The 27,207-nt window shown below is 41.9% G+C and overlaps 1 protein-coding gene, 1 long non-coding RNA gene and 1 pseudogene across 2 annotated transcripts in view; 2 read left to right on the forward strand and 1 right to left on the reverse strand.

The window, feature by feature from the left end:
• Positions 1-277: 277 nt before the first annotated feature.
• On the reverse strand, positions 278-26,101 carry LOC140638033 (uncharacterized). Its single transcript, XR_012035151.1, has 2 exons — positions 25,865-26,101; positions 278-420 (listed from the first exon to the last, which is right to left on the reverse strand). It is a non-coding gene; the product is annotated as an uncharacterized lncRNA (long non-coding RNA).
• LOC140637571 (proteasome subunit alpha type-1 pseudogene) lies at positions 6,056-7,118 on the forward strand (annotated as a pseudogene).
• Positions 25,289-27,207, forward strand: part of PALMD (palmdelphin) — a 49,734-nt gene continuing 47,815 nt past the window's right edge. The window contains exon 1 of the mRNA XM_072834672.1: positions 25,289-25,710. Coding sequence (XP_072690773.1) covers positions 25,666-25,710 — 45 coding nt within the window. The 5' untranslated portion in view covers positions 25,289-25,665. The remainder of the gene's footprint in view (positions 25,711-27,207) is intronic.

Genomic DNA, 27,207 nt, shown 5'->3' on the forward strand with positions numbered 1-27,207 from the left:
GGGCCTGATCCTGGAGACCCAGGATCAAGTCCCACGGGCTCCCTGCAGGGAGCCTACTTCTCCCTCTGCCTGTGTCTCCTCTGCCTCTGTGTGTGTGTGTGTGTGTGTGTGTGTGTGTGTGTGTGTGTGTCTCACGAATAAATAAGTAAAATCTTAAAAAAAAAAAAAAGATTTTATGAGCAAATATTCTTAGTAATTTACTTGTGTTTGGTCTTTGCACCCTTAATTTCACATATCTTTTGGTGTTTAATATTCACAGTAACTGTGTGAAGACAGCTATAATTAATTCCATTTTATAGATGAAGAAGCTAAGGCTTGAAAAAGTCACCTAAGGTCATAATTAGGAAATGGCAGAGCCAGGATGGAAATTCAGGTCTTCTGATTCAATGCATAGTTTTTGTTCCTTTGATCAAAGTTGCCCTGTGGAGAGAACAAAAGAAATAATAAGTCTTGTAAGCCCCATCTTCTCTGAATTTAAAGCTTTGTTAAGGTGAAAAGATATAAATATACAGAGTAGGTAATTCATGATAATTAGCACTTTATTCTCATGGAAACAAAGGAACAATGTAGATAGCAAATGCAACAGGAATTTAAAGAAAGAAGAGATACATGGCACTAAAGAAAAGCTTCATGAAGGGCACCCAGGGTTTTAGTGGAGGAAGAGTACAATTTGGATCGTGGGAGGCGAAGAAATATTTCTTTCAAAGGCCACAGAATAAATCAGGAGCAAAGCTTCAAGTCAGGAAGCACAGCATATGCAGGAAACAGAAATGAGACTTCTTAGATCCAACAGAAGATCTATATTGAATCCCAGAAGAACAGCTAGAAAAACACTGGAAACTGGTAAGAGGAATTGAAGGTATTAACCATCTGCAGCGGGAACTGGAGAATTCTGGACAAGGTGATGACCCATAGTAACCTCTATTCAGGGATGTAAGACCTTCTTCCAGCTTCTGGTATAAATACAGTCAGACCTCCTTTACTTTTCCAGCTCGTTGCTAGAAACTGCATTGGCCCCAGCAGGAAGTCTGCTATCCATCTCCTGAAAATGGCAGCCCATCCTAATCCTGAATTGTCTGAGAATTCCAAGGGCTTTCACAATTCAATTCAAGGGTCATTTCCCAACCCCCAAATGTTGGGGAAATGAGAGAATAAAAAGGCACATCAGTCCACTAGCATCATAGCTGGGCTCACTGTCAGAGTTCCCGCACCAGCTGAACAACTATCCACTGCTGGAGTGACGTCCATACTGGACCAGATGACAGTCATGACCACAGCGTTTCCCTACACTTGCATTTCAATGCTTTTCTTCTGTAATTCTCATATGCTTAGCCATTGTCCCCAGAACAACCTCCTACCAGGGCAGCTGGTCCAAAGGGGCATCTACCACATGCTGTTCAGAATCAATCTCCCCTACATTTTTTTTTAGATTTTATTTTTTTATTTGAGCGAGAAAGCACACTTGGGTGCATAAGTTGAGGGAGGGGCAGGAGAGGGAGAGAGAATCTCAAGCAGACTCATGCTGAGCACAGAGCCCATTGCAGGGCTGGATCCCAAGACCCTAAGATCATTCCCTGAGCCAAAACCAAGAATCAGATACTTCACTGACTGATACTCCACCCAGGCACCCCTCCCCGCCTTTAACTCCTGGTCCATGCACTGAACCCAGATCACTAACAATTTAACCTTTCCCTTGAGGTGATGCTAATAATAGGACTCATCCTAAAGTAAAAATTGAGTGTGTCAATATATGTAAAGAACATACACTATGTGCTACATAGCAAGTTCTCCCTAAATGTTATTATCACTAGTATTTTACATTTGAGAATGCATCTCAAGCTGGTGGGAATCTCAGAGATATGGGCTAAGCATATTGTTGTTTTCAAAATAATTTCTAGCTCTTACTAGTACCACAGAAATAAAATTTGGTCACTCTCCCTTTCCCAGAGCAAAAATTGAGTACCGTCAAGAGTACTTTGTCAAGAGGCAAATCTTCAGCCTAGGTAGTTATTAAAAGTGAGAAGAGATGAGTCAAGATTTCCAATCCTCACTGAGTTCTATGTGTTATAAATAGGTCTTTTATAATAGAGCAAGCAAGTCAGGGCAAGGCAACTTTAGTGAAGAAAAACTAAAAAGACAAGTGGTTGTAGAGGGGGAAATTTCCAGTGGGGTAGCACGAGAGACAGGATCACTTCAGGAAGAATAAAGTATGATCACTATACTATGTGCTTTTTCCGTGCTGATACTGTGACATACAAATCCTTCCTTGTCCTGTCTTCCAAACTTCACTCACGTTTCGCACATCGGTTGTACATCAAAGTCCTGAAGACAGTGTCAGAGTGTGCAGAGTACCTCTGCCGTTCAGAAGCATGAAAGGGCCTAGGGCAGGGCAAGTCTCCTCAAAGAAATATGGGCAGGTGAACATTGAGGGCAACTGTGCTCTACTCTACATGCTGCCTTGGAAGCAAGCCTATTTTTTTAACACTCACCAACTCAGGTGGTAGGAAGGACTTCAACAAAGGGCACTCCTTGAGGATTGACTGTTTGGAAGCAGGGAGAATTTTAAAATAACTCTCAGGTCCTTCTCCTCCCTAGGAAATGCCAGGCCCTTTGAGAGCTATTGCATAAAGGACTACTGCCCAAGCATTTCATGTCTAATTAACCGCGGATCCCCACTTTTGTCCCTGTGCTGACACCAATGTTTAACTAAAACTGGTATTCCCAATTCTTCCCCTGCTGCGTCCCCTATCCCTTCGGGATCACGAAGACAGCAGCATCAGTACTGAGAAACCTTCATCTAAATCATCACTTCTTGGGGCCCCTGGGTGGCTCAGGGGTTGAGCATCTGCCTTGGGCTCAGGTTGTTATCCTGGGGGTCCTGGGATCGAGTTCTGCTTTGAGCTCCCCACAGGGAGCCTGCCTCTCTCTCTGCCTATGTCTCTGCCTTTCTCCCTGTATCTCTCATGAATAAATAAATTTTAAAATCAAAAAAAAAAGAAAGAAAGAAAGAAAGAAAGAAAGAAAGAAAGAAAGAAAGAAAGAAAGAAAGAAAGAAAGAAAGAAAGAAAGAAAGAAAGAAAGAAAGAAAGAAAGAAAGAAAGAAAGAAAGAAAGAAAGAAAGAAAGAAAGAAAGAAAGAGAAAGAAAGAAAGAAAGAAAGAAAGAAAGAAAGAAAGAAAGAAAGAAAGAAAGAAGAAAGAAAGAAAGAAAGAAAGAAAGAAAGAAAGGAAGGAAGGAAGGAAGGAAGGAAGGAAGGAAGGAAGGAAGGAAGGAAGGAAAGAAAGAAAGAAAGAAAGAAAGAAAGAAAGAAAGAAAGAAAGAAAAGAAATCACTTCTCTTTTGAAGAATCTATTTCCCTTCACTGGGCCTCTTTAAGTGACATATCATGACAGTTTTCTTTATAATATTTCACCAAGTTTTGGTAATAAAACTGCCTTGGTAACAAAGAAAGTAATACTCTAATCAAGCATGACTGTGAGTGTCAGCCAGTCACATAGAAGCAAAGAAAGCTCTGGAAAATAATATGAAACTTAATGAGCCTGCTCTGCAGGTAGTTCACCTGGGTTCCCCCAGCCCCTTGCTGGGAGAACTTTGTTCTGTCTGTGCCCTGGGTGCCTGCACCTGTCGTCCTAGCCTCTCCCCTGTGGCTCCTGCCCTGTGCCTCACTGCAGACTCACATGACTGACATGGCCTGTCCTCCTGCTCTGGCTCCAGCCACTGACCAGCTACAAAGCAGGGATGATTGACAAAGGATGGAAGGCCCTGCATTTCAGAAGGCGTTTTAAATTCCAGGGAAATATCTGTGAGCTCGAAAGGAAATGCTGGGGGGCCAGCACCTGAGGAGCAGCTAATCACACTCTTCGATGTCATTGTTAGAGTGTGTCATCTTAGTGACAGGATTGGAATAACTAGATTCCCTGGAACCAGAGGGTCAGATCCAGGCAAAATTAGCTCAGCTTTCCATCAGGGTAAGGACTATAATCTTTTTGCGTTCCCTAGAGTGCTTTATAGCCAGGGATCTTAGGGACAGTTTGCCAACAATTAATCTCAGCAGAGGCCTGTGGGTGGCAAGGTGGACAATAACACTCATTTACTTCTTTCTTGTCCGTGGGATGCTCTGACAAAGACTGCCTGCAAGGACCATGGTTATCAAACCATAATTTTGCCAGTAATATTACCTTTCAATAAATGGTCCTCTCGAGGACTCAGTGATCCATGCTGAGCCCAAAAGTGGAACAGCACATGGCAAAGCTGGCTGCAAAGCAATGCATTCACCAAGAGGGGGACATGCACTGACACCCTGCCATCAAACGGCCCCTAGGTCCCAGGGAAGGGTTTGAATAGAAACCCCAGAGACTAGGTCTGAGACAGACCTATCTTCTATGAAACATACTCTTTTTAAGTCCAGATAATATTTCTGAGAATACAAAAAAGAGAGAGATCAATAAAACAAAAAGAATATTTCCACAAACAGGATGGAGATATTATATTTTCTCAAGGAAAATATAATCAGTAGTTTTCATTTTGCCCAGAAAAGAGACAGAATCATAGAATCACAAGATTTTAGAGCAGGAAGGGATCTCGGATATCATCTAGACCAATTTCCTTATTTCACAAGAAAAAATGTAGACTAATTTTTTTTCTGCCAGCCCTCAGCCAATTAAGAATAGGTTTCCACTGAAGGGGAAGGAGCCAGGTTGAGCCAGGGCAAAAGGCACTTCCTGAGAAGGGGGGGGCTCTGTGGGATTCCCCATGACCAAGGTGGACACAAGGATCAAGATGCTGAAAGCTGACAGAAGAATGCTGGAAGGGCAGTTAGAAGGAAACCAAAACCAATACTACTTCCCAGATTCTCCTAGACTTTCCTAGAACCCACCCTGAAAGCTTGCAAGCAAAAATGAGGATCTTGAGTCTAAAATGAATTCAACAAGTTACAATCCAATGTCAAATAAAACTGCCCCATGCATTTCTGGGAAGCCCTGATGGTCTTCCTACAAAATGTGGCAAGAAGCATAAGTCTTTTGCCAAATATAGACCTTTGCTCTATGTTCCCTCATAATAATGTTAAATAAGACATGAATGAAGAGAGATAATTAATGACACCAGGAAGCAGGATCCTACAAGCTTTTCCATTTGAATTTAGCATAGTAAAATACATAATTAAAAATATGTACTTTTGACAATTAAAGAGTGCCATTTCTCAAACTCTCTGACAATGCTATATAGTCTCATGCTGCTTCTAAAAATTCCTTTCACAGTTGCTACTATAGAAGTTTACGTTCTGCACTATTCTTAGCTCTCAGCTAGGTCTCCAGCAGTTGGGAGGATTCCGGGGAGTCTTCAATGTCAAATTCCAAGGCATGAAGCTCATACCACCTCTTCAAACTTCTCTCTTTAGAGTAAATGCATGATTTTAGGTCTTAGTTAACAAAAGAATGCTGCTTTTAAATATAATGTAGGCTAAAACAAAGATTTTTCTGGAGTAAACTCTTAACCATTTCAACAAAACCTTATGACAGGGTAGCAGTTGGGGTAATAAATAAAAGCATATATATATCATATATATATGATATATATCAGATTTAATATATAAAGCATATTTTTATATTTAAAGCATATATATGATATATATATCAGATTTAATATATGATTCTAGTACCAGACCTTCAAAGAAAATTGATATTTCACACAGTAAAACAACTTGATCAATAAATTTAATAGATGATACTGAATGCATTTCTCAATTTCTCAGATCAATTCATTGATCAAATATTTATTGAGCACCTATTATGAGCCAGCACTGAGTGGCTGTAGATAAAAAAAAAAATCCCAGATTCCATAGAGCTTACATTCTAGTGGAAAGAAACAAACAACAAAAATAATCATTAAAAAAAGAAAGAAATTATATAGTGTATTAGAAGGTAGCAAACATCTTGCAAAAACAGAACAGGTAAGATCAGGGCGGAGATGTTATGTGCTTTTAAATAGAGTGGCCTGGGCCATGCTCCTGAAGCCACTACTTCTGCGGGAGGCCGCAGCCGGACTGCGCCTGAACCATGTTTGGCAACCAGTATGACGATGACGTCACTGTTTGGAGCCCTCAGGGCAGGATTCATTAAATTGAATATACAATGGAAGCTGTCAAACAAGGTTCAGCCACAGTTGGTCTGAAATCAAAAACCCATGCAGTGTTGATTGCATTGAAGAGAGCACAGTCAGAGCTTGCAGCTCATCAGAAGAAAATTCTCCATGTTGATAACCATATTGGTATCTCAATTGCGAGACTTATTGCTGATGCTAGACTGTTATGTAATTTTATGCACCAGAAGTGTTTGGATTCCAGATTTGTATTTGACAGACCTCTTGCTGTGTCTCATCTTGTATCTCTAATTGGAAGCAAGACCCAGATACCAACACAATGGTATGGCCAGAGACCATATGGTGTTGGACTACTTATTGCTGGTTATGATGATATGGACCCTCACATTTTCCAAATCTGTGCATCTGCCAACTATTTTGACTGTAGAGCCATGTCCATTGGAGCCCGTTCTCAATCAGCTGGTACTTACTTAGAGAGACATATGTCTGGGTTTATGGAGTGCAATTTGAATGAACTGGTTAAACATGGTCTGCATGCCTTACAAGAGACACTTCCTGCAGAACAGGACCTAACTACAAAGAATGTTTCCATTGGAATTGTTGGTAAAGACTTGGAGTTTACGATTTGTGATGATGATGATGATGTATCTCCATTCCTGGAAGGTCTTGAAGAAAGACCACAGAGAAAGGCACAGCCTGCTCAACCTGCTGATGAACCTGCAGAAAAGGCTGATGAACCAATGGAGCGTTAAGTCACAAGCCAGTCTATATGTGTATTACCAAATATGTAAGAATGCAGGAGCCCTTACTGATGACAGTAATCTATACTTTGAACCAAAAGATGCACCATGGTCTTCTGGTATGTTTTAGGAATCAGTCCAGATGTGTTTTTCCCAAGTAACTTGTCTGAACCATATAATGGTGTGCATTTTTCTTTGAGAGGGTCTATATAATCATTTTCTAGAAAGTATAGTTACCTGTACTAATGTTTTTATATGAAGAACATAGTGTCTTTGTGGTTTTAAAAATAACTGTGAAATAAATGAATAAATAAATAAATAAATAAATAAATAATAAGGTGGCCTACTGTACTTCATCAAGAAGGTAATGTTCAGAAAGGCTTACAGCAGGGAGGGAGCTAGTCTCATGTGTATCCAGGGGAAGAGAATTCCAGGAAGTGGGCCTGTGCAAAGACCTTGAGGTAGAGCATATGCGCTTGTCTGAGTGGGAGGGAAAATATAATAGAAAATGAGGTCAGAGAGGAATAAGGGGCCCAGTTCGTACAGGAATTTGTGTAGGCCACTGTTAGTATATTGGCTTTTAGACTGAGAGTTTTACGCAGAGGCCTGACATGATCTGATTTATGCTTTACAAGGATCAATCCTTGTTGAAACAAATGGTAAGGAGCAAGAATGGAAGCAAGGAGACTAATTAGGAGGGAGAGACAATCATGGGCTTTCACCAGGGTGCTAATGGTGGAGATGATGAGAATTGATCAGATAAAGCATGCAGTTTAAAAGTAGAGTAAATGAGATTTTCTGACTAATTGGATGTGAGGCAAGAGAGAAAGAAAAGATGAGGGATCACTGTAGGAATCTGGCTCTGAGCACTTAAAAGGGTGGTTTTGCCATCAACCGAGATGGAGGCAAATGGATATATTTTGGATATATTGTTGGAGATACAAATGAACTTTTCTAGTGGAGATTTCAACAAGGCAGTGGATAAAAGCAAGTGCTTCAAAGAATTTTGCTGCAAAAGAACCTGGGTGGCGCAGCGGTTTAGCGCCTGCCTTTGGCCCAGGGCGCGATCCTGGAGACCCAGAATCAAATCCCACGTCGGGCTCCCGGTGCATGGAGCCTGCTTCTCCCTGTGCCTGTGTCTCTGCTTCTCTCTCTCTCTCTCTCTCTCTATCATAAATAAATAAAAATTAAAAAAAAAAAAAAAGAAAACCAAACAATGGGATGGTGACTGGCAGGAATGGTAGAGAGAGTAGAAGGCTCTGGTTTTCATTATTCTTTTTAAGATAGGAAATAGAATATTTGTATATTGTATATTTGCATATTGATACTAGAGTTCCAAGAAAGTGAAAAACTGATGAAGCAGGAGAGAGAGGGAAGAATTGTTGGGTCAATGACCTTTTTTATAGTAGGTAAGAAAGCATGGATGCAGATGGAGAATTGTCTTTCAGCTGTGATTAAGGCTGACAGAGGAGGTATTCGATGTTTGAGGAGAGATGTGAGAAAAATTAACCAGAAATGTGGGAAAGAGAATAGAGAATCATCATTTTCAGGCAGCATTAAGGATAAAGCATAAAACTTGGGAGGCTCACTTGAAGGTAGTCACTAATTCACAATGGAATAAATTTGAACGAATTATATAGTCAGGCACAGTTGTCTGTTTTTCTCTAGTCTTGCTGAGATTCAGCAAGACTCCCTGGTGTAGCGGTGTAATAGAGAGAATTAGTGGCTTAAGCAAGGAATACCACTGATGCACAAGCAAGAAAATTGGGGGTAACTATACTGATTGCAAATGGAATTAAAGCTTGGTCAAGATGGAAAAGAGGACATCAAGAAGTGACAGTGACAAGATAGTAGGATCAATGCGTTAGAAATCTGGGTGGGATCAAACTGTTGGAATCATGATCCTAGAAGGAGTGAGCTAGAAGATTGAAAGTGGTTGTCACAGAGTAGGAAGAGACTATGAAGATACTGTGAATGTGAGTAGTGACAAAACACAGAGTAATAATCTTTTTATTTACCCAAGGAAAATTACTATAGAGAAGAAAAATATAATGTGAGAAGAAAATGAAAAGAGGGCTAACCACACAACTGTTAAAAGGATCAACAGCTTTTCAGAAGTGACTGCTACATTGCTTCTTTGGGAATTTTGTGGATGTGGAACAGTGACAGGGCAGCAGCCAGTGTCAGAAAAGGGCACAGGGAAGGCTTCATTTCTCACAAGAACCATCTGCATTTATTTCACCAATTTGAAGTCCCTTTGAGTTCTAACGTTCCTCTCCTAAAATGCATGTAGTACATGAGTCATCTACACCTCAGTGTGAATTCTGATAATTAGACCATTCTAATATTCTCCTGTCTCTGAACTTAGATTTGAGCAAGGAGAAGTTCTGAGTAAAGAAATGAAAAGATGGAATAAGAAACTTTGAGAGACATTCACAACAGCATTATTCATAAGAGCCAAAAAGTGGAAACGGCCAAGTGTCCATCAACTGATGAATAGATAAATACGATATGGCATATCCAGACCGTGGAATATTACTTGGCCATAAAAAGATCTGAAGTTCTGATATATGCTACAACTTGGATGAACCTTAACAACATTATACTGAAGGGAGACCTGGGTGGCTCAGCAGGTTAAGTGTCTGACTTTGGCTCAGGCCATGATCTCAGGGTCTTGGGAGTGAGCCCCCTTGAGCCCCTTCAGGTTCTGTTCTCATCAGGAAACCTGTTTCTCCCTTTCCCTTGGCCCCTCTCCCCACTCATATGCTCTCTCTCTCTCTCAAATAAATAAATAAAATCTTTAAAAAAAAAAACACATTACACGTAATAAGTCAGAAGCAAAAAGCTGCATATTGTATGATTCTGTTTCTATGAAATGTTCAGAATAGACAAATCTAGAGACAGAAAATACATTAGTGGTTGCCTAGTGCTATGAGTACAGGGAGATTGGGAGTGATGGCTAAGGGGCGTGATTTCTTTTTTGGAATAACAAAAATGTTCTAAAATTGATTGTCATGATGAATACACAACTCTAAATCTACTAAAAGGCCACTTTCATGGGTGCATTGTATGGTATGCAAATTATGTCTCAATATAGTCATTTTTTTTTTAAAGAAAGAATCTTCACGTGAGTTTGGGTGAGCTTTGGACAGCTGCAGGACAGCATCAAAATAGACTACAGGAAAGAAGAATTTGAAAAACATTGAAAGAAGTTTTATCTTCCCTGAAATTCGAGCTGAGCCCAGCTGCTAAGTCACCCACCATAGGTGGCTCTTAAATCCACTCATCACTGTCTTGGGGCTGATTGCCCGAGGTTGCCCATGCCTTCCCAGCAGAAATATGCATGGAATAAACTAACTTAGGAGAGTTTTCCGAGCACAATGTTTAGACTTCAGTTTCTAAATTCAAGCAGAAAAGGATTCAAATCCTCAGTCTGCAGGGGGATGTTTGTGTGTGACTTGGTGCAAAGTCTCCTTACCACTCTTGGTCTTGATTCCTAATGGAAATAACAACTGTACCTATCTTCTAGTGCTATTGTAAGACTTAAACCAGGTAAGAAAGTCACAGCACTTATCAAAGTAGCTGGCACGTAAGAACTGCTTAATAATCATAAAACTTTAAGAATGTAAAGAGAGGTGGTGAGAGATTCCAACATATGTAAGGTGTGCACTCCAGCAACCCACATTTATGTCAGGCAAGTTAGAAAGCAGACATGTGTTCAAGAGAAGTATGTTTTCCCCCGCTTCCTTCTCTCCTACCCCGTACTTCCTTGTTGACAAATATTCCTGTCTTTGGGGTAAAATCTGCTCTTCCATAAAGAAGAAAGAGTCGCATTGCAAAGGCAGTGACATTTCCACCCAAATACTCAAGCCCAGTGCAAAAGAACTGCTGTATCATCACCTTTTGTGAAAAAATCGGGCCCAATGTCATCAAATGGCCTTCATCAGCCTGTAAGTAAAATTCTCCAAAAATACATTTTATACATTTGACATTAAGAGTTAAATGAGAATTAAGGCACCCGAGTGGCTTAATCCGTTAAGCATCTGACTCAATTTTGGTTCAGGTCATGATCTTGGGGTCATGGGATCAAGCCCCACGCTGGCTTTTGCTTTAGCCTAAAGCCTACTTAAGACTCTCTCCCTCTGCCTCCTTCCCCCTGCCCCCTGCTCTCTCTCACTGTCTCTCTATTAAAAAAGAAAAAAAATTAAATAAGAATTTGCTACCAGATGATTAAAATACTTTCTGAATTCATAGATCTCATGTTCTAGTGGACCTACAGATCCCCAAATACATTTGAAATCACAATGTATTTAGTGGTATAATAAAAGTAGTGTGGGCTTTGGTGCCACATGAGAGGAAAATTAGTTTTATCAATCCAGGAAGGCTTCAGAGAGAAGGTAGCTGGGCTCCTCTCCCTAGTGTCTCCTGAAGCATCACAGGAGGGGTCATGAGGACAATACTTGACTAACACCCACCCACAAGATAAGGCATCACTGACTGGTACATCAGTACCTATCTATCAAGTGGAACCTATCACTCTTGAAACATTTGCCCCAGAATCCAATTATCCATGTAGCTGATCAAAATGTACAAAGAAGGAAGATCAAGCAAGTTGGCTTAACAATGAGGACATTGGGTGGGATACATTTTCTGAGGGTGCTGGTGGCTGCACCAGAGTTTGGAATTAGCCAGATTACTTCTCTTTTCACATAGCCAAGTTCTGAAAAGACCAAGATAACTTGTTTGGTAATTTCTTTGGAAAGCCATCAAAAAGATGTAATTCTCATGCCAACATTGTTGGCACGGGTTTAAATATATTGAAGTCCTAAAAGCAAAGTCACTTTTCATTGGTGAAAAAAAAAATCTAGTATGTCTCAATTAACTATGCTTGCTCAAAGCTAAAGTCTGGCTATTAAAGTCATGAGGCTCTATTTTTTTTTTAACAAGTATTACCCATTACCTGGAGGCAGTTTTCTCTAGTTGTGAGATATTTACTGTAAAAGAAAGGAACTCTCCCCTATGCTCAATTTGCAAGTCTATTTAATGTTTATACGGCAACCACAAAAAGGTTTGGCTAGTTTAGAAAGAGCAAAGAAAAGCCAAATAGGTATTTAGCTAAATTTCATAGGTCCAGAACTGTGAAAAGAGGAATCCACTTCAAAAAGGGTGACTCAGTGGTTGACGGCTGTCTTCAGCTCAGGGTGTGATCCCAGAATCCTGGAATTGAGTCCCACATCGGGCTCCCTGCAAGGAGCCTGCTTCTCCCTCTGCCTGTGTCTCTGCCTCTCTCTGTGTCTCTCATGAATAAATACATAAAATCTTTCTTTAAAAAAAAAAAGAGTTCTGAGCTTGGAATAATCAAATATTATCTCCTCAGAGAGGCCCTCCTTGACTGCTTAGTCTAAATTCACTCACCACCTATCACCACCACCACCACCCCAGCCAGTAACTCTACTGAAAACCCTGCTTTCTTTTCTCTATTCCACTTAATGCTAGCTAGAACTGGACCCATGCGTTTGCTTTTCTCATGTCTGTGTTCCACTACTGAAATCTAAGGCCCAAGAGAGTAGAACAGTGCACATGCTGCTCAGAACCCTATCACTAGTCCCATGTATGGTGCCTGGTTCATGGTAGATACACCCCCATGTACTGGTGGGATGCATGAATTCAACTATGCCACAACAATTGTTTCTTTCAGGTGGATGGCATTGGAAAGGGTTCACATTATGAGCAGAGTTTCAGATCTCAAGAGACTTTCAGTTGTCATTTGATTCCCAGCAACATGTGTGAAACCAAGATTTTGTTTGTCACTCCAAGTGATTCATCCTTTCCAACTAACCACATAGGCACCACCGCAACACCAATTGGCACACAGGTGACAGGTGGAATGTAATTCCCACAATGGGCCTACTGATTTCAAGCAAGCTCCTTCAGGAAAGGATCACTTCTCACATGAGTTGACCGTTCAGGAAAGCATGAATGCTTAACGCTTAAGCTCACATTTCATTTATTAGACTATGGGAAGTGTTTTCACTACTAAATATACCATTTAAGATTGACCTAAACACTTTGAGGGGTGGTAGATTAGTAAACACACTAAAACTCATTTAGTTATATTTTACCAAGAATAACAATTCTGAGGTTAAAAGGAAGAGAGGGACAGAGAGGACTTCGGTGCAGCTAGGTGGCTCAGTTAGTTAAGCGTTTGTCTTCAGCTCAGGTCATGATCCTGGGGTCCTGGGATCAAACCCCACATCAGGCTCCTTGCTCAGTAGAGAGGCTACTTCTCCGTCTCTCTCTGCTGTTCCCCCTGCTTGTGCCTCTCTCTGTCTCTCTGTGTCAAATAAATAAAGTCTTTAAAACAACAGCAAGATGGACTTCACTCAGAGAGTGAAATATAGGTAATAACCAAGAGCTCTGTGCACACTTGGATAAGAGAAAGAAAATAAAACTGGCCGTGATATGGGATTAATTATGCATGCTGCTAGAATGTTGGCTACAAACTCCAAATGTGTTGTCACTCCTTGGTTTGGCAGAAAGAATCAAGAGCTATGGGCAAAGAAAGGTCCAAAACCAGCGTGATATCATTGTGGGAAACAAGGATCTCAGCTACTATTTTAATACTTTATCAAAGTGACTTTAGAAAAATCCATGGTTTGGTTTGGTTTGGTTTTGTTCTTCCAAAAAAAAAAAAATTGTAGAATGTTGAATTTACATTTTGATACTGGAAGAGCCATTGTGTGCTGAGAGCACATCAGTCCTAGAGAGCAGGGATATAGGAGCAGTTGTAAGAATCTTTGACTCTTGAGCCCCCAGTCTGTGAGGACACTCCATTCCTAAAAGTCCAATCTTTGCCCATTCTCATTGACCTCAGGGGGCTCCACACACTCCAAGTCCTTCATTGAAACTTTCTGCTCTTCCTTTGGTGGCCTCTTCTATAGAGAAGCTCCTCTCCTCCCTGTTCTTTAGAGTTTCTTATTAAGCCCCTAATGGCACTATACTCTGTTGGTTTTTACAGCTCTTACTCAGGATCTGAGATCAAGCTTCTTCCAGTTCAAGCCCAAGACAGTTGGGCTGTACACTTAAAAGTTCTCCTCTTTGACAATACTTAATCAGTCTCCTAAACTAAGGTACAAGTTTTTTCAACAGTCTCCTATGCTAAGATGAGTTTCCTGGTTAGTCAGGGTGTTTCTAGCACTTTCTGGAGCCTGAGAGCCAAAGAATTGGTTTGTCAGTTGTCTCCCTATTTCCCCTAAGAGCCTACGTGCAAATGCTCTGAAATCACAGCATTCTCAAAAATTAGTAGATGGACTTCCTCCTACCTTGCACTCTACCTTTATCCTCTTATCAAGGTAAAACTCTAAAGTGGTGTGAATTTGGTGCCTTTGAAGCAAATGGAAGTGAGAAATTTAAAAGCTGAGCTTAGCAGCCAAAAGCTCTTCTTTGTTTATTGCAGAACCTTACCTGAAATAGAGATACATGGAAGGAAGGAAGGAAGGAAGGAAGGAAGGAAGGAAGGAAAGAAGGAACTGAAATCAGTGGTTTGGACTACAGTAAATAAAGGGGGGGAAAAACTGACCGTGAATCAGCTAACATTTAGGACTTCTCTGTAGGAGTTGAATATTTCTCCTAAATAGAGAGGTCAGTGGGCTGCCATGTAATATCTATTCAATCAGCTAGAACATTTTGCTCTTTAGTATAATGAAGCTTGTAAATAAAGCTAAGCTCTGAGTTGGTTCCCAAGGGGAAGATCATACAGTTTGCTTTGGTGGAATGTCAAGACGTAAGGGGAAAAAGTGATCCTCAATAAACAAATGCACAGAACTGAATCACTGCATTCTTTTTTTTAGACAAACCCTTCTTATTTTGAGCCCTATGTTAAAAAGTCACTGCTTCTCCTCTTTATAAATAACTTGGTATTTGGGGGCTATCAATTATAATAGCCTATAAGACCTTCTCTGTACATTTCCCCCGTTGTATACCCATTGCATATCATTTGTTTGCATTCCATTTATCAGCATGAGTATTTGTACTTGGTAGATTTGTGGGAAAGGGGAGAAGATACAGCAGTCACACAAAACTCAACAAAAATTTAAAGTGTTTACACTGCTGTGTTGGAAGTGAGTAGACTGCCTTCAATAACTCCAGGAAACCTAATACTTACTCCATTAAGCCTTCATGAAATCCGTTTTCTTGCTTCCTCACACACACAGATTTGGTAAATTCAAAGAAAGGAAAATGGATCTGCCCCACACCCTAAAAGGATGTGATTTTTATTCCACTTATACCAATTTCTAAAAGATATGTAAATAAAGGAGGAGGATAAGAATAGAGCTTGATAACGATCAAATGTCAAATGGGCCAACCATAGTAAGTTAATAAAGCCTTGAACAAAATTAACCAGAGATAGTCATCTAGCTTGACCTTTCTTTTCCAACTGAATTAGGGTTCTTCCCCTATTCAGGACTGCCTTTAGAGGGCTGATTACTATTGTGGTACCATAATAGCTTAGTATTTCATTATTAAGAATCCCAAGGTCCATGAGCAACAGAGTAGACTGCCCTTTGGAATTTCAGCTAACAAAACAAAACAAACAAACGAAAACTCAGAAACAAACTCATAAATACAGAGAACAAACTGGTGGTTGCCAGAGGTGTTGGTGAAACACATGAAGAGGATTAGTAGTTACAAACTTCCACTTATAAAATAAATAAGTCACAAAGATGAAAAGTAGAGCAAAAGGAATATAATCAGTAATATTGCAATATCATATGGTGTAGATGGTGACTACGCTTACCACAGTGAGCACCGAGTAATGTATAAAAGTGTTGAATCATTACGTTGTACATCTGAAATAATATAACATTATATGTCAACTATACTTCAATAAGAAACATTTGAAACTTAAAAAAGAAGGAAATATTCATTTAAGTAGTTTTTAAATTTCCCTCCTGAAAATATTTTTACATTTAAAATTAGATATATACAAAAGAATAATTTTGTTGCTGAAAAAAAGTTTTTTAAGAGGGGTAAGAGGCAATCGATGTGGTGTAGAGTGGCAGCTATCTCTGTGACTATTTGCACAATATTCGACCTTTAGATTTCAGAGGATGTAGGGACTCAAGAACCTCCAGCTCTAAGGGAATTCCTACAGATCTGTTTGTGGCAACTGTAATTCTTGGAACTTAGTGTTCTCTGAAATTCCCACCCCACCCACACTACTGCATGACTGCATAAGGCAATTCTTTCAGTCTTTGCCCTAGGCACACATTAAGCAATCTAACTCCTACAGTTAGAATCTCATCAAAAGAAGAGGAGAGGGGAGAGGAGAGAGGGGAGACAGGAGAATATAATGATGAAGTAACAAAGATTTTTTCATACTATGCTAAAACTGAGAAAAAAACTCCAAATGAAAATGATTTGGTTTTTTGGGTTTGGTTTTGTTTAGGTTCCTTTTTAGAGATCTATCTAAGGCATGCAATAATCACTGGCCCTTACAAAGCAGCCATCTCTCCAAAGAGAGACCCATTAAATATTTTAGAAGTAAACTCTGAGTTGGCATCCTTCAAAACACTTATTTCCAAAAATCTTCAGGCTTACAATTGTCTGGAATCCAATCTGTCACTGAACAAAAACCTCAGAGCCTTCATTCGTAATAGCAAAGTGGACTGTAGGCAGACACGCTGACAGCTGGCTAATTTCTTGCCTTACCATGTAAATCCACTTTAACATAACCGGCTTGCACCCTAACTTTCAGACTGATGGCTCTGCCTAGAAACCAACCTAATTGGATAAGCTTCTAGCATATTTCCATAATGACAAAGAGTCATAGGAAGCCTTCTAAGATTTCTAGAGTCAGTCTAATGGAAAGACTGCTGGACAGAGAATGTTACCATTTAATGAATTGGATCCCTGCCCAAATCAGTCCATCCATGCCTCAGTTTCCCATATTGGAAATGAACACATCTGATAGCATCTTGGTTCACAGAGAGGAAAGAGATCCTGGTCTTTCTCCTAAACAAGTCAATCACAGTATTAGGTTATATGTGTAGAAAGATGCATTCATAAATATGAAAGCACTGAGAGAATTAATAATGTGCCTGCAAGATTTAATAGACTTTCTAAGACCTTGGCTTGTACAAGAAGATAGTTAAGTTAATAATAATAATAATTGGTTGTTATTTATTATATAACTGTTATGCTCCATGACCAACTTTACCTAGATATTCACTTAACCTTGATCAAAACAATCTTATGGAAACTATTATTACTACCAGCTTACACCCAAAAAAACCAGACTCTCTTAGATATTAAGTGATTTTTCCAAGTTCACTCACCTAATAAGTGGAAAGGCTAGAAAATTAGACCATGTCTCTCTGATTCCAAAACCACTTACTTGCATTTATTAACTTTCTCATGGCAGAGAATCAAGATTTTGATGTATGTGAATTAGTTAAGGATCATTAATAAATATACAGAGACACATTTATTTCTAATATGTGTATACCTGTGAATATATTTGTATAGTCTTTGAACACCACATACCTTATATAATAAACTGGGGATTTATAAGCCTGTATATAGATAATTTGTTAAGTATGCCACTCCATCATTTGGTAAGGAATCTGTACCTGAGGAGATTATTCAGTTTGTCTATGATTGTCTAGAAAATCAGGAGTTGTGACTGTACTAGTTCTCCTTAGTTTCTCCACGTCCTATCCTACCTTGTCCTACCCCACATCCTACCCTACCCTACCCTTTGGCTTAATTAACTCCTAACTGTTCAAATATAAAACACTCAGCTCAGCTGTCACCTCTGCTAGAACGACTTGGCTGAACTCTGGCCTTCCCTCTGCCCTAAATCTGACTTTGGTGACCTAGCACTTTTCATACAGTGTTTACTTGTCTTCTGTTTACCTCTTGTCTTTTCCACTAAAAAGAGTTCATTGTCTTATTCATCTGTCTCTAGCACATAGAACAATATTGGTTACATAGTCCGTAGATATTTAACTAATTTGTGAAATATGAATGCATGAACAAATGATCAGAATCCAGAAGACCCGAGCTTCCAATTAGTAATGACACTGCTCTACAATTCCATATCCAATTTCCAAACCTGCATTCCTGGGATGGCCAAACTGTTCTTTGAAACCTCTTAGGAAATACAGGTGTTTGAAATCTGACAATTACAACCAGAAATATCTATGTCTAAATTTGGAAGTCTAGTTGAACTATGAGTCAATGGCTTCTTTTTGGGGAGGAGCCCCTCAATGATCAGTTTCAACTTCTCTCTTTGCATTTATGATCCCAATACAGATAAAAGGGTGTTCATCTTGCTATACCAACAAAAACTGACATTCAAACTGATGGAGGAAGCAAAAAGAAAATATAGACAGAGGAAGCAAAAAGAAAATATAAATGTTTCATTACACTGAAGGAACCCCACTCAGTATTTCTTTGTGCAAATCTAGGGCAAAAGTGTTCAAGTACTCAAATGCTACAACTTAAAATCAGGTACTCTTTAAATTAAGACCATAAAATTGAAGAGAAAAAGAAAAAAGTTTTTCAAAGCAAAAAAGTGAAGAAAGCTCAAACTTTTCAAGTCCAAAAGGCAGCAGAGTCCCCACAGATGCACACTGGACCAGTCAGACATCCAGTTTTGTATGAGCTATCACACATTATGGACACCTTTCAAGATAGTTTTGACTTCGGGAACATTTCTTGACCCAAATATTTTAAACATCACACTGAATCCACTGGCTAAGAGTGAAAGCATCAAGTGAGGGAACACCATGGGACAGCATTTTTTTAAATGCCCCAACCTGAAAACAATGCTGAGGGAAGGGCTGCTTCCTTACTCGGCTAACAAAGGAAGGAAAGTGAATGAGGCCAGCGGTCCTCACCAAAGGCTCTGACTCAAAACAACATTTAAAGTTCAATCTAAATGATCCTGTTCATCCCCTCTGTGGTACACACTGCACAAAGGCATTAGTACCACAAGGTTTAGACATGTGAGTGGTAAATTGGCAGAGAACTCATTGTGCTGGGGAGTCTACCATCCTTGATCTTGGTGGGATGATAATTACAGACTGTATAGTCTCTTGTTTTTCTCTGGTTGAAAGCGATGCTAATACCTGGCATGATACCAATCATTTTCAGGTCCATTTGTAAATTAAGGCAGAGAAAACTAAAAGGTCCCAAATATACTAAATATTAACCTCATGTTATGGGCACATGAGAGGAGAATAAATCACAAAACCATTTCCTTGTGTTTGATGGGGGCTGGGGGAATTATTTTGCTACATATGTTTGGTTCGCTAATAGGTTTTTTTTTTAATCCATGGCTATTTTTGATAGGCTACTAGGTAACTTGAAGCCATGTTCAGAAAACAGCTGCCCCCTTCATCCTCAAAAGTCCAACAATTGGACAAGTTAAATATTCTTTCCACTAAATCAGTTGTTTGAACTTTAGGAGACTCAACCTGAAAGAGCTGTACAATGTTCAAAGAGAAAGCAACATACTTAATTGCACACTCTTCTACCATCTGTTGGTAGAATTTTTTTTTTTTACTGATATACCTCTGCAATACTTCACTTACAGAAAAGTCATACTGTAATCTTTAGACAAATTCCCAAGGAAAAATGGCTATAGACTATGTCCAGTCTTAAAAAAATCAATTCCACAAATCATCAAAACGATCAAATTTGCATGTCATGCGTGATGTACTATTCTAGGTATGTAAAGACATATGTGGTTAAACCTCATGCTATGGGGTCTTTCACAACTAAGGAAAAATAGAGGTAGGATGATACAGTTGACTGAGACGAACCTTTGGGACTAGCCAGTCTTTGAATTAAATCCTGGTTTCACTGCTTACTGGATACCCAACCCTTGATAGGTTACCTAATCTTTTTGAGCGCTGGTTTCCAAATCCATTAGGGAGGCCTATAAAGCACCTGACACAAATGAACAATCAAACAGAAGGTCATAATAATAATCACTTGACAATTATTTGTTGAGTGTTCACTAGGTACCAGGACTGTTCTAAGCACTTCGAACACAGGCAGAACTTTCACTATCTAGAAATTTACACTCTAGTGAAACAGTAAACAAACACACAAAAAGAGTGCAATTTATAGTATTGCAGAAGATGGTAAGACCCATGGCAACAAATAAAACAAGGTGAGGGAAACTGGTAAAATCAGAGCGTGGTTATCTATAGTGTGGTCAAGGGAGGCCTCACTGGGAAGGTGATATCTTCCCAAAGACCTGAAAAAGGGGAGACCATGAGCCAGACAGTTAATCTGGGGAAGTGAGTTTCAGTCGAAGTAACAGCCTAAGACCATAGGGACAAGTAGACTCCTTACTGAGGAGAAAACCCCACATGGATCTCGACATGGGGCTCCATCCCAGGACCCTGGGATTATGACCTGAGCTAAAGGCAGACGCTTAAGCAGCTGAGCCACCCAGGTGCCCCTCTCTGTGGTTTTCAATCCAAAATCTCTAATCTAAGCTTCCCTTTTGTACTTAATTTGGAACCTACAACTTCTCATTCTTCTTTCCAATTTAATGCTCACTAAAATCTTTTTTGGCTTCCTCCCTTTTAATCATTCCTATTGCTGTCACTTCGGGGTTTTTAAATATTTAAATTAGCACCATAGGTACTATTCCCCTCACTTTGTCCTATGTCGTGGCCTCTGGATTCAGAACTTCTGAAAGACAGACAGAAACCTGGGGATTTATCTCTTCAGAGCACTGGCAAAGTTTTAGACTCTTTCCACAGGCACTCATGTTTCTTGTCTCGTACCTTCCTACCTAATCTTTCCTTCTTCCTATATGTTCTGAAGAGTCAACAGTTTAATTTCCCTAAAATATGAATTGGATCTTTCGTCTCCCACTCCCCCTCTCCATTTTCCCTGAACATCAAATTCTATGTATGAATGTGTATTTCCATCTCTCTCTCTAATTCCTCATTTGCCCCACGTAAGATCATCTCCTTTCTGATCCTCTATCACATTATGTTTCCCTCCTTCTCACACTTTCTCACACTTAGAAATGGCTTTTAGATTCTGCTTTCTCCCAGCAGTGGCTTTCCTGCAACTCACGTTCATCTTTATCTTCTTCAACTCATGTCACATTTACTGCTTGTGCCCCACACTACCACTACTCACTAGGCTATACTCTGGTGGTTCCAAACAGTGCCACAGGTAGCACTTTGTTTAATCATAATACGAGGACAGCCGATTTACTATTCTTCGTCCCTTACCTGTTTCTAGTATATGTCTTACATCTCCAACCAGATAGTGAACTCATTTTAAGAAAGGGCACTGGCTCAGAATCTGTTATATCCCTTAACTCCTAACATAAGGTCAGGCCATCGATTTTAACTTCTAACCCTTGCCATCCTCATATACGGTGGCTGGCAAACAAAGTCTTCTGGTAAAATTAGTTTGACAAGAGATCTGGGAGCAGACACGTTCTATTGCATATCTGAATTTGGTCACGAATATATATGTAGTTAACAATTAATAATAACATAGATTATGCTGCATTGTGAACTACGGTTCTAGATATTTTGTGATCCTGCTGACTTTTAAGAGATATATTTTATAAATCTAGCTGAGGCTTCTTTCCTGAACTCCAAACTCATATATCCAACTTGTCCTCGACATCACCATGTGATAACTAATGAATTTGTCCAAAACTGAGCTCTTGGTATCTGCCCTCTCTGTCAAAATAAAACTATTTCACCACTTCCCTATCTTAGTTGATGGCAAATTCCATTTGCTCAGGCCAAGAGTCATAGAGTTATCATGAATCTTCTCTTTCTCTCAAACTCCTTATCCAACGTCAGGAAATCCTGTTGGTTCCACTTTAAAATATATCCATAGTTCAACCAATTCCCAATACCCTCATGGCTATCACATTGGTTCAAGCTATCATTTCTCAACTGGATTCCAGCAATAGCATCCTACCAAGTCTCCCTACTTCCATCCTTGCAAAACATGCTGGGTCACACCACTTCTTTGCTCAAAATATCTCAACGGCTTCTCACCCTACACAGAATAAAAACAAAGTCCTTACAGTGTTCTGTAAGACCCTACAAGGATTGAGACCTGTTGCATTTTCAACCACCTCTGTTATCATTCCCTGCAGCACCTCCTGTCAAACCACAGTGGCCTTGTTCCTAAAACATGCCAGATAAAGTTCACCTTAGGGCATTTGCGCAGACTTTCCCTGATAATGTTCTTCCCACTGGCATACTCGTGGCTAACCCCCACCCCTCCTTCAAGGCCTTATCTGAATACTCCCTTCTCATTCTAAATTCCAAATTGCAACCTTCCACAAGTTAGCAATCCTAATTCTCCTCCCTTGCTCTATTTTCTTTTCATTGCATTTATCACTGTGGCTGTCATAAAAATGTGCCCCCCAGACATCCAATTGCAAAAGCATAACCAATAAAGGGTCCCAGCTGTTGCACCCTGAAATCCATCCCTGGATTTGCATTAAGACCATGCCTCTCGGGGACTGCTCCTAACCAATGGGTGAGTATGGCAGAAATGCTCAAACAGGCTCCCTGGGAGACATGGGACCTCTCTGGTAGCTGACTTTGGCTAGAGGATTTTTCCAGGATTTTTATTTATTTGTTTGTGTGTGTGTGTGTGTGTGTTTGTTTGTTTGTTTGTTTAAGAGAGAGAGCATGCATGCGGGGGGGGGGGGTGCGGGCAGAGGGAGCAAGAGAGAGACTCAAGTAGACTAAGTGCTGAGCATGGAGCCTGTTGTTGCAGGGCTCAGTCTCATGACCCCGAGACCATGGCCTGAGCTGAAACCAAGCATCCGCCGCTTAACTGACTCAGCCACCCAGCACCCTAGCTCCAGGACTTTCTGATGGCCTTGCCAGTCTGCCTTAGGGTGTGCTACAGGTCAGGCTGTTTTCACTCAACTTTCTCTTCATTTATCCCTCACTTGAGCCAGACTTGCACTGCAGTCTGACCACTCTCCCAGACTCCAACTCCAGCCCTCTTTGCCTACCTCCCTCATCTTCTCTCAGGGAGTCATTCTCCTAATAAAATCTAATACTTTTAGCTCATCTTGCCAAGTGTTTCCTCAGAAGACTCCAACTAACAGGACGCCTGGGGGGTTCAGCGGTTGAGCGTCTGCCTTAGGCTCAGGGTGTGATCCTGGGTCCCTCTGGGGGGATCCTGCTTCTCTCTCTGCCTGTGTCTCTGCCTCTCTCTGTGTGCCTCTCATGAATAAATAAAATCTTAAAAAAAAGAAGAAGAAGACTCCAACTAACTTAATCATCTTCTTACATATTCTACTTTGTTTGCTTATTATGTTTATATTTCATTGCCTACCTGAAGAGAAATTCCAGAGAGCGGGAATTGTGCTCATCCTTGTATCCCAAACACCTAGCACCATGTGTGACATAAGTACCCAAAAGACATGTGCAGAAAAAATAACTAACAAATGCTTTTTAAATATTAGCAACTATTAGTATTATCAACTAAATAAATGAATAAAGACATGATGATACCAATCAGTTGTCACAACTCTGCTCCCTGCTAAATTCCCTGGTCTTCTTATTTTATCCAAACCTACCCTACACTAGAAAACCTTTGGGTTTTCCCATAGCAGAAATGAGATCTGAGTGGTAAATTGTTTTTAGGAAAAGATCCAGACCAATAATTGGATAAGTGCCCATGTGTTCTGGGCTGCAAATCTGCAATTCTGACTGAGATATTTATCACTACCGCTCTCTTGTATTTAATTTCAGCCAGGACCTCCATACACAAAATCAAAAATTTTGAAGGTTTGATTTTTTTAAGCTTACATACCCATCCAATAACAACCAAACTTGGCCCATGCCTAATCAATCCTCCAAGTCTTTAGTTTCCCAAACCGTCTCCTTTGAGTATGTGTATGAACAAGGACAAACTACTCCCAAGTATGATTTCAGGCTCTTGAAACGTGGGTTTCACTCTGTGGTTGTGTAGCTCCACGTGACAACATGGAAAAATCTTTTCTCTCTAGGGCCACTAAGTTACTCTAGGGATTCCCAAGGAATTCTGTCGAAAGGGTGTGCATCCAGATGTAAGCGTTCTGGGAGCTAGAGAGAAGAGGAGGCTGGGGTTCCTACTCTTTCTCACAAAGACTGACACAACCCTTCAGCCTGTGTCTTCCGTTGCACCATTTCCTGGGTAGGCATCGATGAATGGCTATTGTAAAGTCAGTCCGCCAATCCTGGGTTTGCCATTATTAGCTATGTGGCAAATTACAGCTCTGAGCCTCAGTTTCCTCATTTGTAAAATGAGGATAATAGCATCTATCTTCCAGCACCCTGTACCATAAATAGTATGTGAAGCATTTGTCTGTAGACAGTACTCAACAAATATTAGCCATTATTATTATGATCAACAATGCGAAGGAAATTAAACCATCTGGTCACTGTTTGGCTTCTCCTTTTAACCCGTTCAGCTGAATGCTGATTGGAAGGCACTCGATAGCAGCCAAACACATAAGGACAGGATAGATGGTAACTATGGTTTACTACATCAAAATTTAATCCAAGAAATCATGGAGGAAAGAAAACAAAATCAAGTGTAAAGCCTCCAGCCTCTGCTAAGAGTCTCACTGGGCTTGACTTTCTTTTTCTAAAGGGCAAGGGAACACCCACACGGTGTCAGGCTGCAGGAGTCCCAGAATGTCTGCTCACACTTTCAAAGGCCCGCTCCTTTCTCTCGCACAACTGGTGAGGTCAAAGTGGGCACCTCCTGAAAGCCCAGGGTGGCTTTTCTGAATGAGGTCCAAGAAAGAGCGGCGCCCCGGGCAAATCCCAGCCAAGAAACAACCGACGGTGGTCCCTGTGGCTTAAAGCACACTGAGCCCTGCTGGGGGTGGAGGGGGGCGGAGAAGAGGAGGGAGGAGAGGAGGGGGGAGAGGAAGGGGAGAGGAGGGGGGAGAGGAGGGGGGAGAGGAGGGGGAGAGGAAGGGGGGAGAGGAGGAGGGAGAGGAGGGGGGAGAGGAGGGGGGAGAGGAGGGCGGAGAGGTGGGGGGAGAGGAAGGGGGAGAGGAAGGGGAAGAGGACGGGGGAGAGGAGGGCGGAGAGGTGGGGGGAGAGGAAGGGGGAAGAGGAGGGGGGAGAGGAGGGGGGAGAGGAGGGGAGAGAGGAGGGGGGGAGAGGAGTGCACCAGAAAGTGACAATCTTGTAAAAGGGGCGGGGAGAGGAGGGGGGAGAGGAAGGGGGAGAGGAAGGGGAGAGGAGGGCGGGGGGGGGGGGGGGGGGGGAGAGGAGGGCGGGGGACAGAGGAGGGGAAGAGGGCGGGGGGAGAGGAGGGGAGAGGAGGGCGGGGAGGGGGGGGCAGCGGCGGGTTCACCGCGGCGGTGGCTCCCTGACCCTGAAGACCGCAGCGCTGGAACCGCGGCGCGGGCGCGGGCGGGGGCCGGGAGCGGGGCGGGGCGGGGCGGGCGCGGACCACCTGATGTCCGCTCACCTCCCGACGAGGCTCTGAACTCGCCGCAGAGTCTCGGATCCGCGGCCGGCGGGCTGCGGGGGGTGCAGCTGGGGCGGGCGCCGGGGAGCTCGGCGCAGGCCCCCGGACACCAACGAGCGGGCGAGGCCGGGGCCGGGGGCGCACCCCCCCGCCCCGAGCGGCCCCGAAGCAGCGGCGGCCGCGCACCGCCCCAGTCGCCGCCCCGCGCTCGCGCTCGCGCTGCAGGTGCCGCCGCCGCCCCCGCCCCCGCCCGCCCGCCCGCGGCACCTCGGGGCCCGGCCTCCTCGCGGAGCTTCTGCTGCGCCGCCGCCTCGGACGCCCGACGCGCCGCAATGGACGAGGCCGCGCTGGTGAGGGAGAGGCTCCAGGCCATCACGGTAAGCGCGGCCCCGCCCGGCTGCTCGGGGCGGCCGCGGACCCCGCGGGGAGCCGCGCCCCGACCCCCGCGCCCCGCGCCCCCCGCGCCCCGCGCCCCGCCCGAGCGAGCCCACGTCTGAAGGGGCACCGGGGGGGGGGGTCGCTGTCACCCACCTTCTCGGCCCCAGAGTGCAGGGCTCTTCCTTCAGCTGGTCTTTGCCGGGCGGGGAGACGAAAAACCAGATCCTGGACTTAGAAACTTTTTAAAACCGTGAATAATGCACCAGAAAGTGACAGTCTTGTAAAAGGGGCGGGCGCGGCGGGGGGGGGGGGGCTGAGAAGAAATGAAACAACTAGAAACTTTTTATTGGCAGCGGGGCGGTAGGCTCCGGGGAGCTCACAGATCAGAATGAACGTGGTGGTACTTAGACTAAGCATCAAGCAAGACAAAAGTAGCTGAAAGCACGTATCAGATTAATTCTTAGATATCGGTTTTCAGCAGAGTCATAAACTGAGTAAGATCCCGATGAAGGAACGCGGTGCATGCGATGCGATGGATTTGGGAAAATATCTCGTTAATGCCGGGAAGGAAAAGAGTGCATTTTTTTTTTTTTAAATGTTTGTTCCGGGAAAGAATCAAGGCAAGAAATAAACTACTTTCCTTAAGTGACCCAGCTTTTTTTTTTTTTTTAATTTTCTAAAATCCTGTATTTGGCAGTAACCTGGAAGTCTGTGGCACAGTCATTTACGATTAGCTACAATTTGTGAAATGATTTTTTAAAAACTTGGAAATCCGCATCCCAGTTTCTCAGTATTTTCTGCCACTGACATTAGCTGTCAGGAAGAAATGAGGACTTTTTAAAAACGGATGCTAAATCAGGGTGGGTAGGAGGATTTTATTCTCTGCTCTTCTAATTCCCCCAGCATAAATAATAATGCTAATCCAAATTTAGAATTTTGACTAAATGGATACAATGCCTTTAGTTCCACCCAGAAAGGATTCAATAAGTTGAAACATTTTCTCAGCCAATAGTAAGGAACCAGAGGCCAGAAGTCCATCAATAAAGGCTGGCACTTTTCCATAAGACAATGCTTTTGAAATGTCTAACTTCTAACTAGTACATTTTCCTGTCTTCAGAAAACTCTGCTTTGGACTATTGTTTGTTTTGTGTTGTTCTTTTCTCTTTTTCTTTTTCTTTCTTTTTCTTTTTCTTTCTTTTTTTTTTTTTTTTTTTTTTGGTCTTTAAACTCAGCCACCGTTTCAGCTGTCAGGCTTTAAGGGACAGGAACTGGGCTCTGCTCTGTTGTTTTTGGCATGGGCCTTTTGCATTACAGCTGTTGTTTAAAGGTTACTTTATTACACTGTGTGAGTTGTGTGGGCACAGGCCGGACCTTTGCTTCTACCTCCTAATTTACTAAACTAAGTCATGTAGCTGGTAAAATACACAACAAGCACCCCTTCTCCATTTTCCTTCTGGAAATTGTAGCACACACTTATTAAAGCCCTCATTAGCTCC

The sequence above is a fragment of the Canis lupus genome, chromosome 8 (assembly GCF_048164855.1).
Source record: "Canis lupus baileyi chromosome 8, mCanLup2.hap1, whole genome shotgun sequence".
Taxonomy (NCBI): domain Eukaryota; kingdom Metazoa; phylum Chordata; class Mammalia; order Carnivora; family Canidae; genus Canis; species Canis lupus.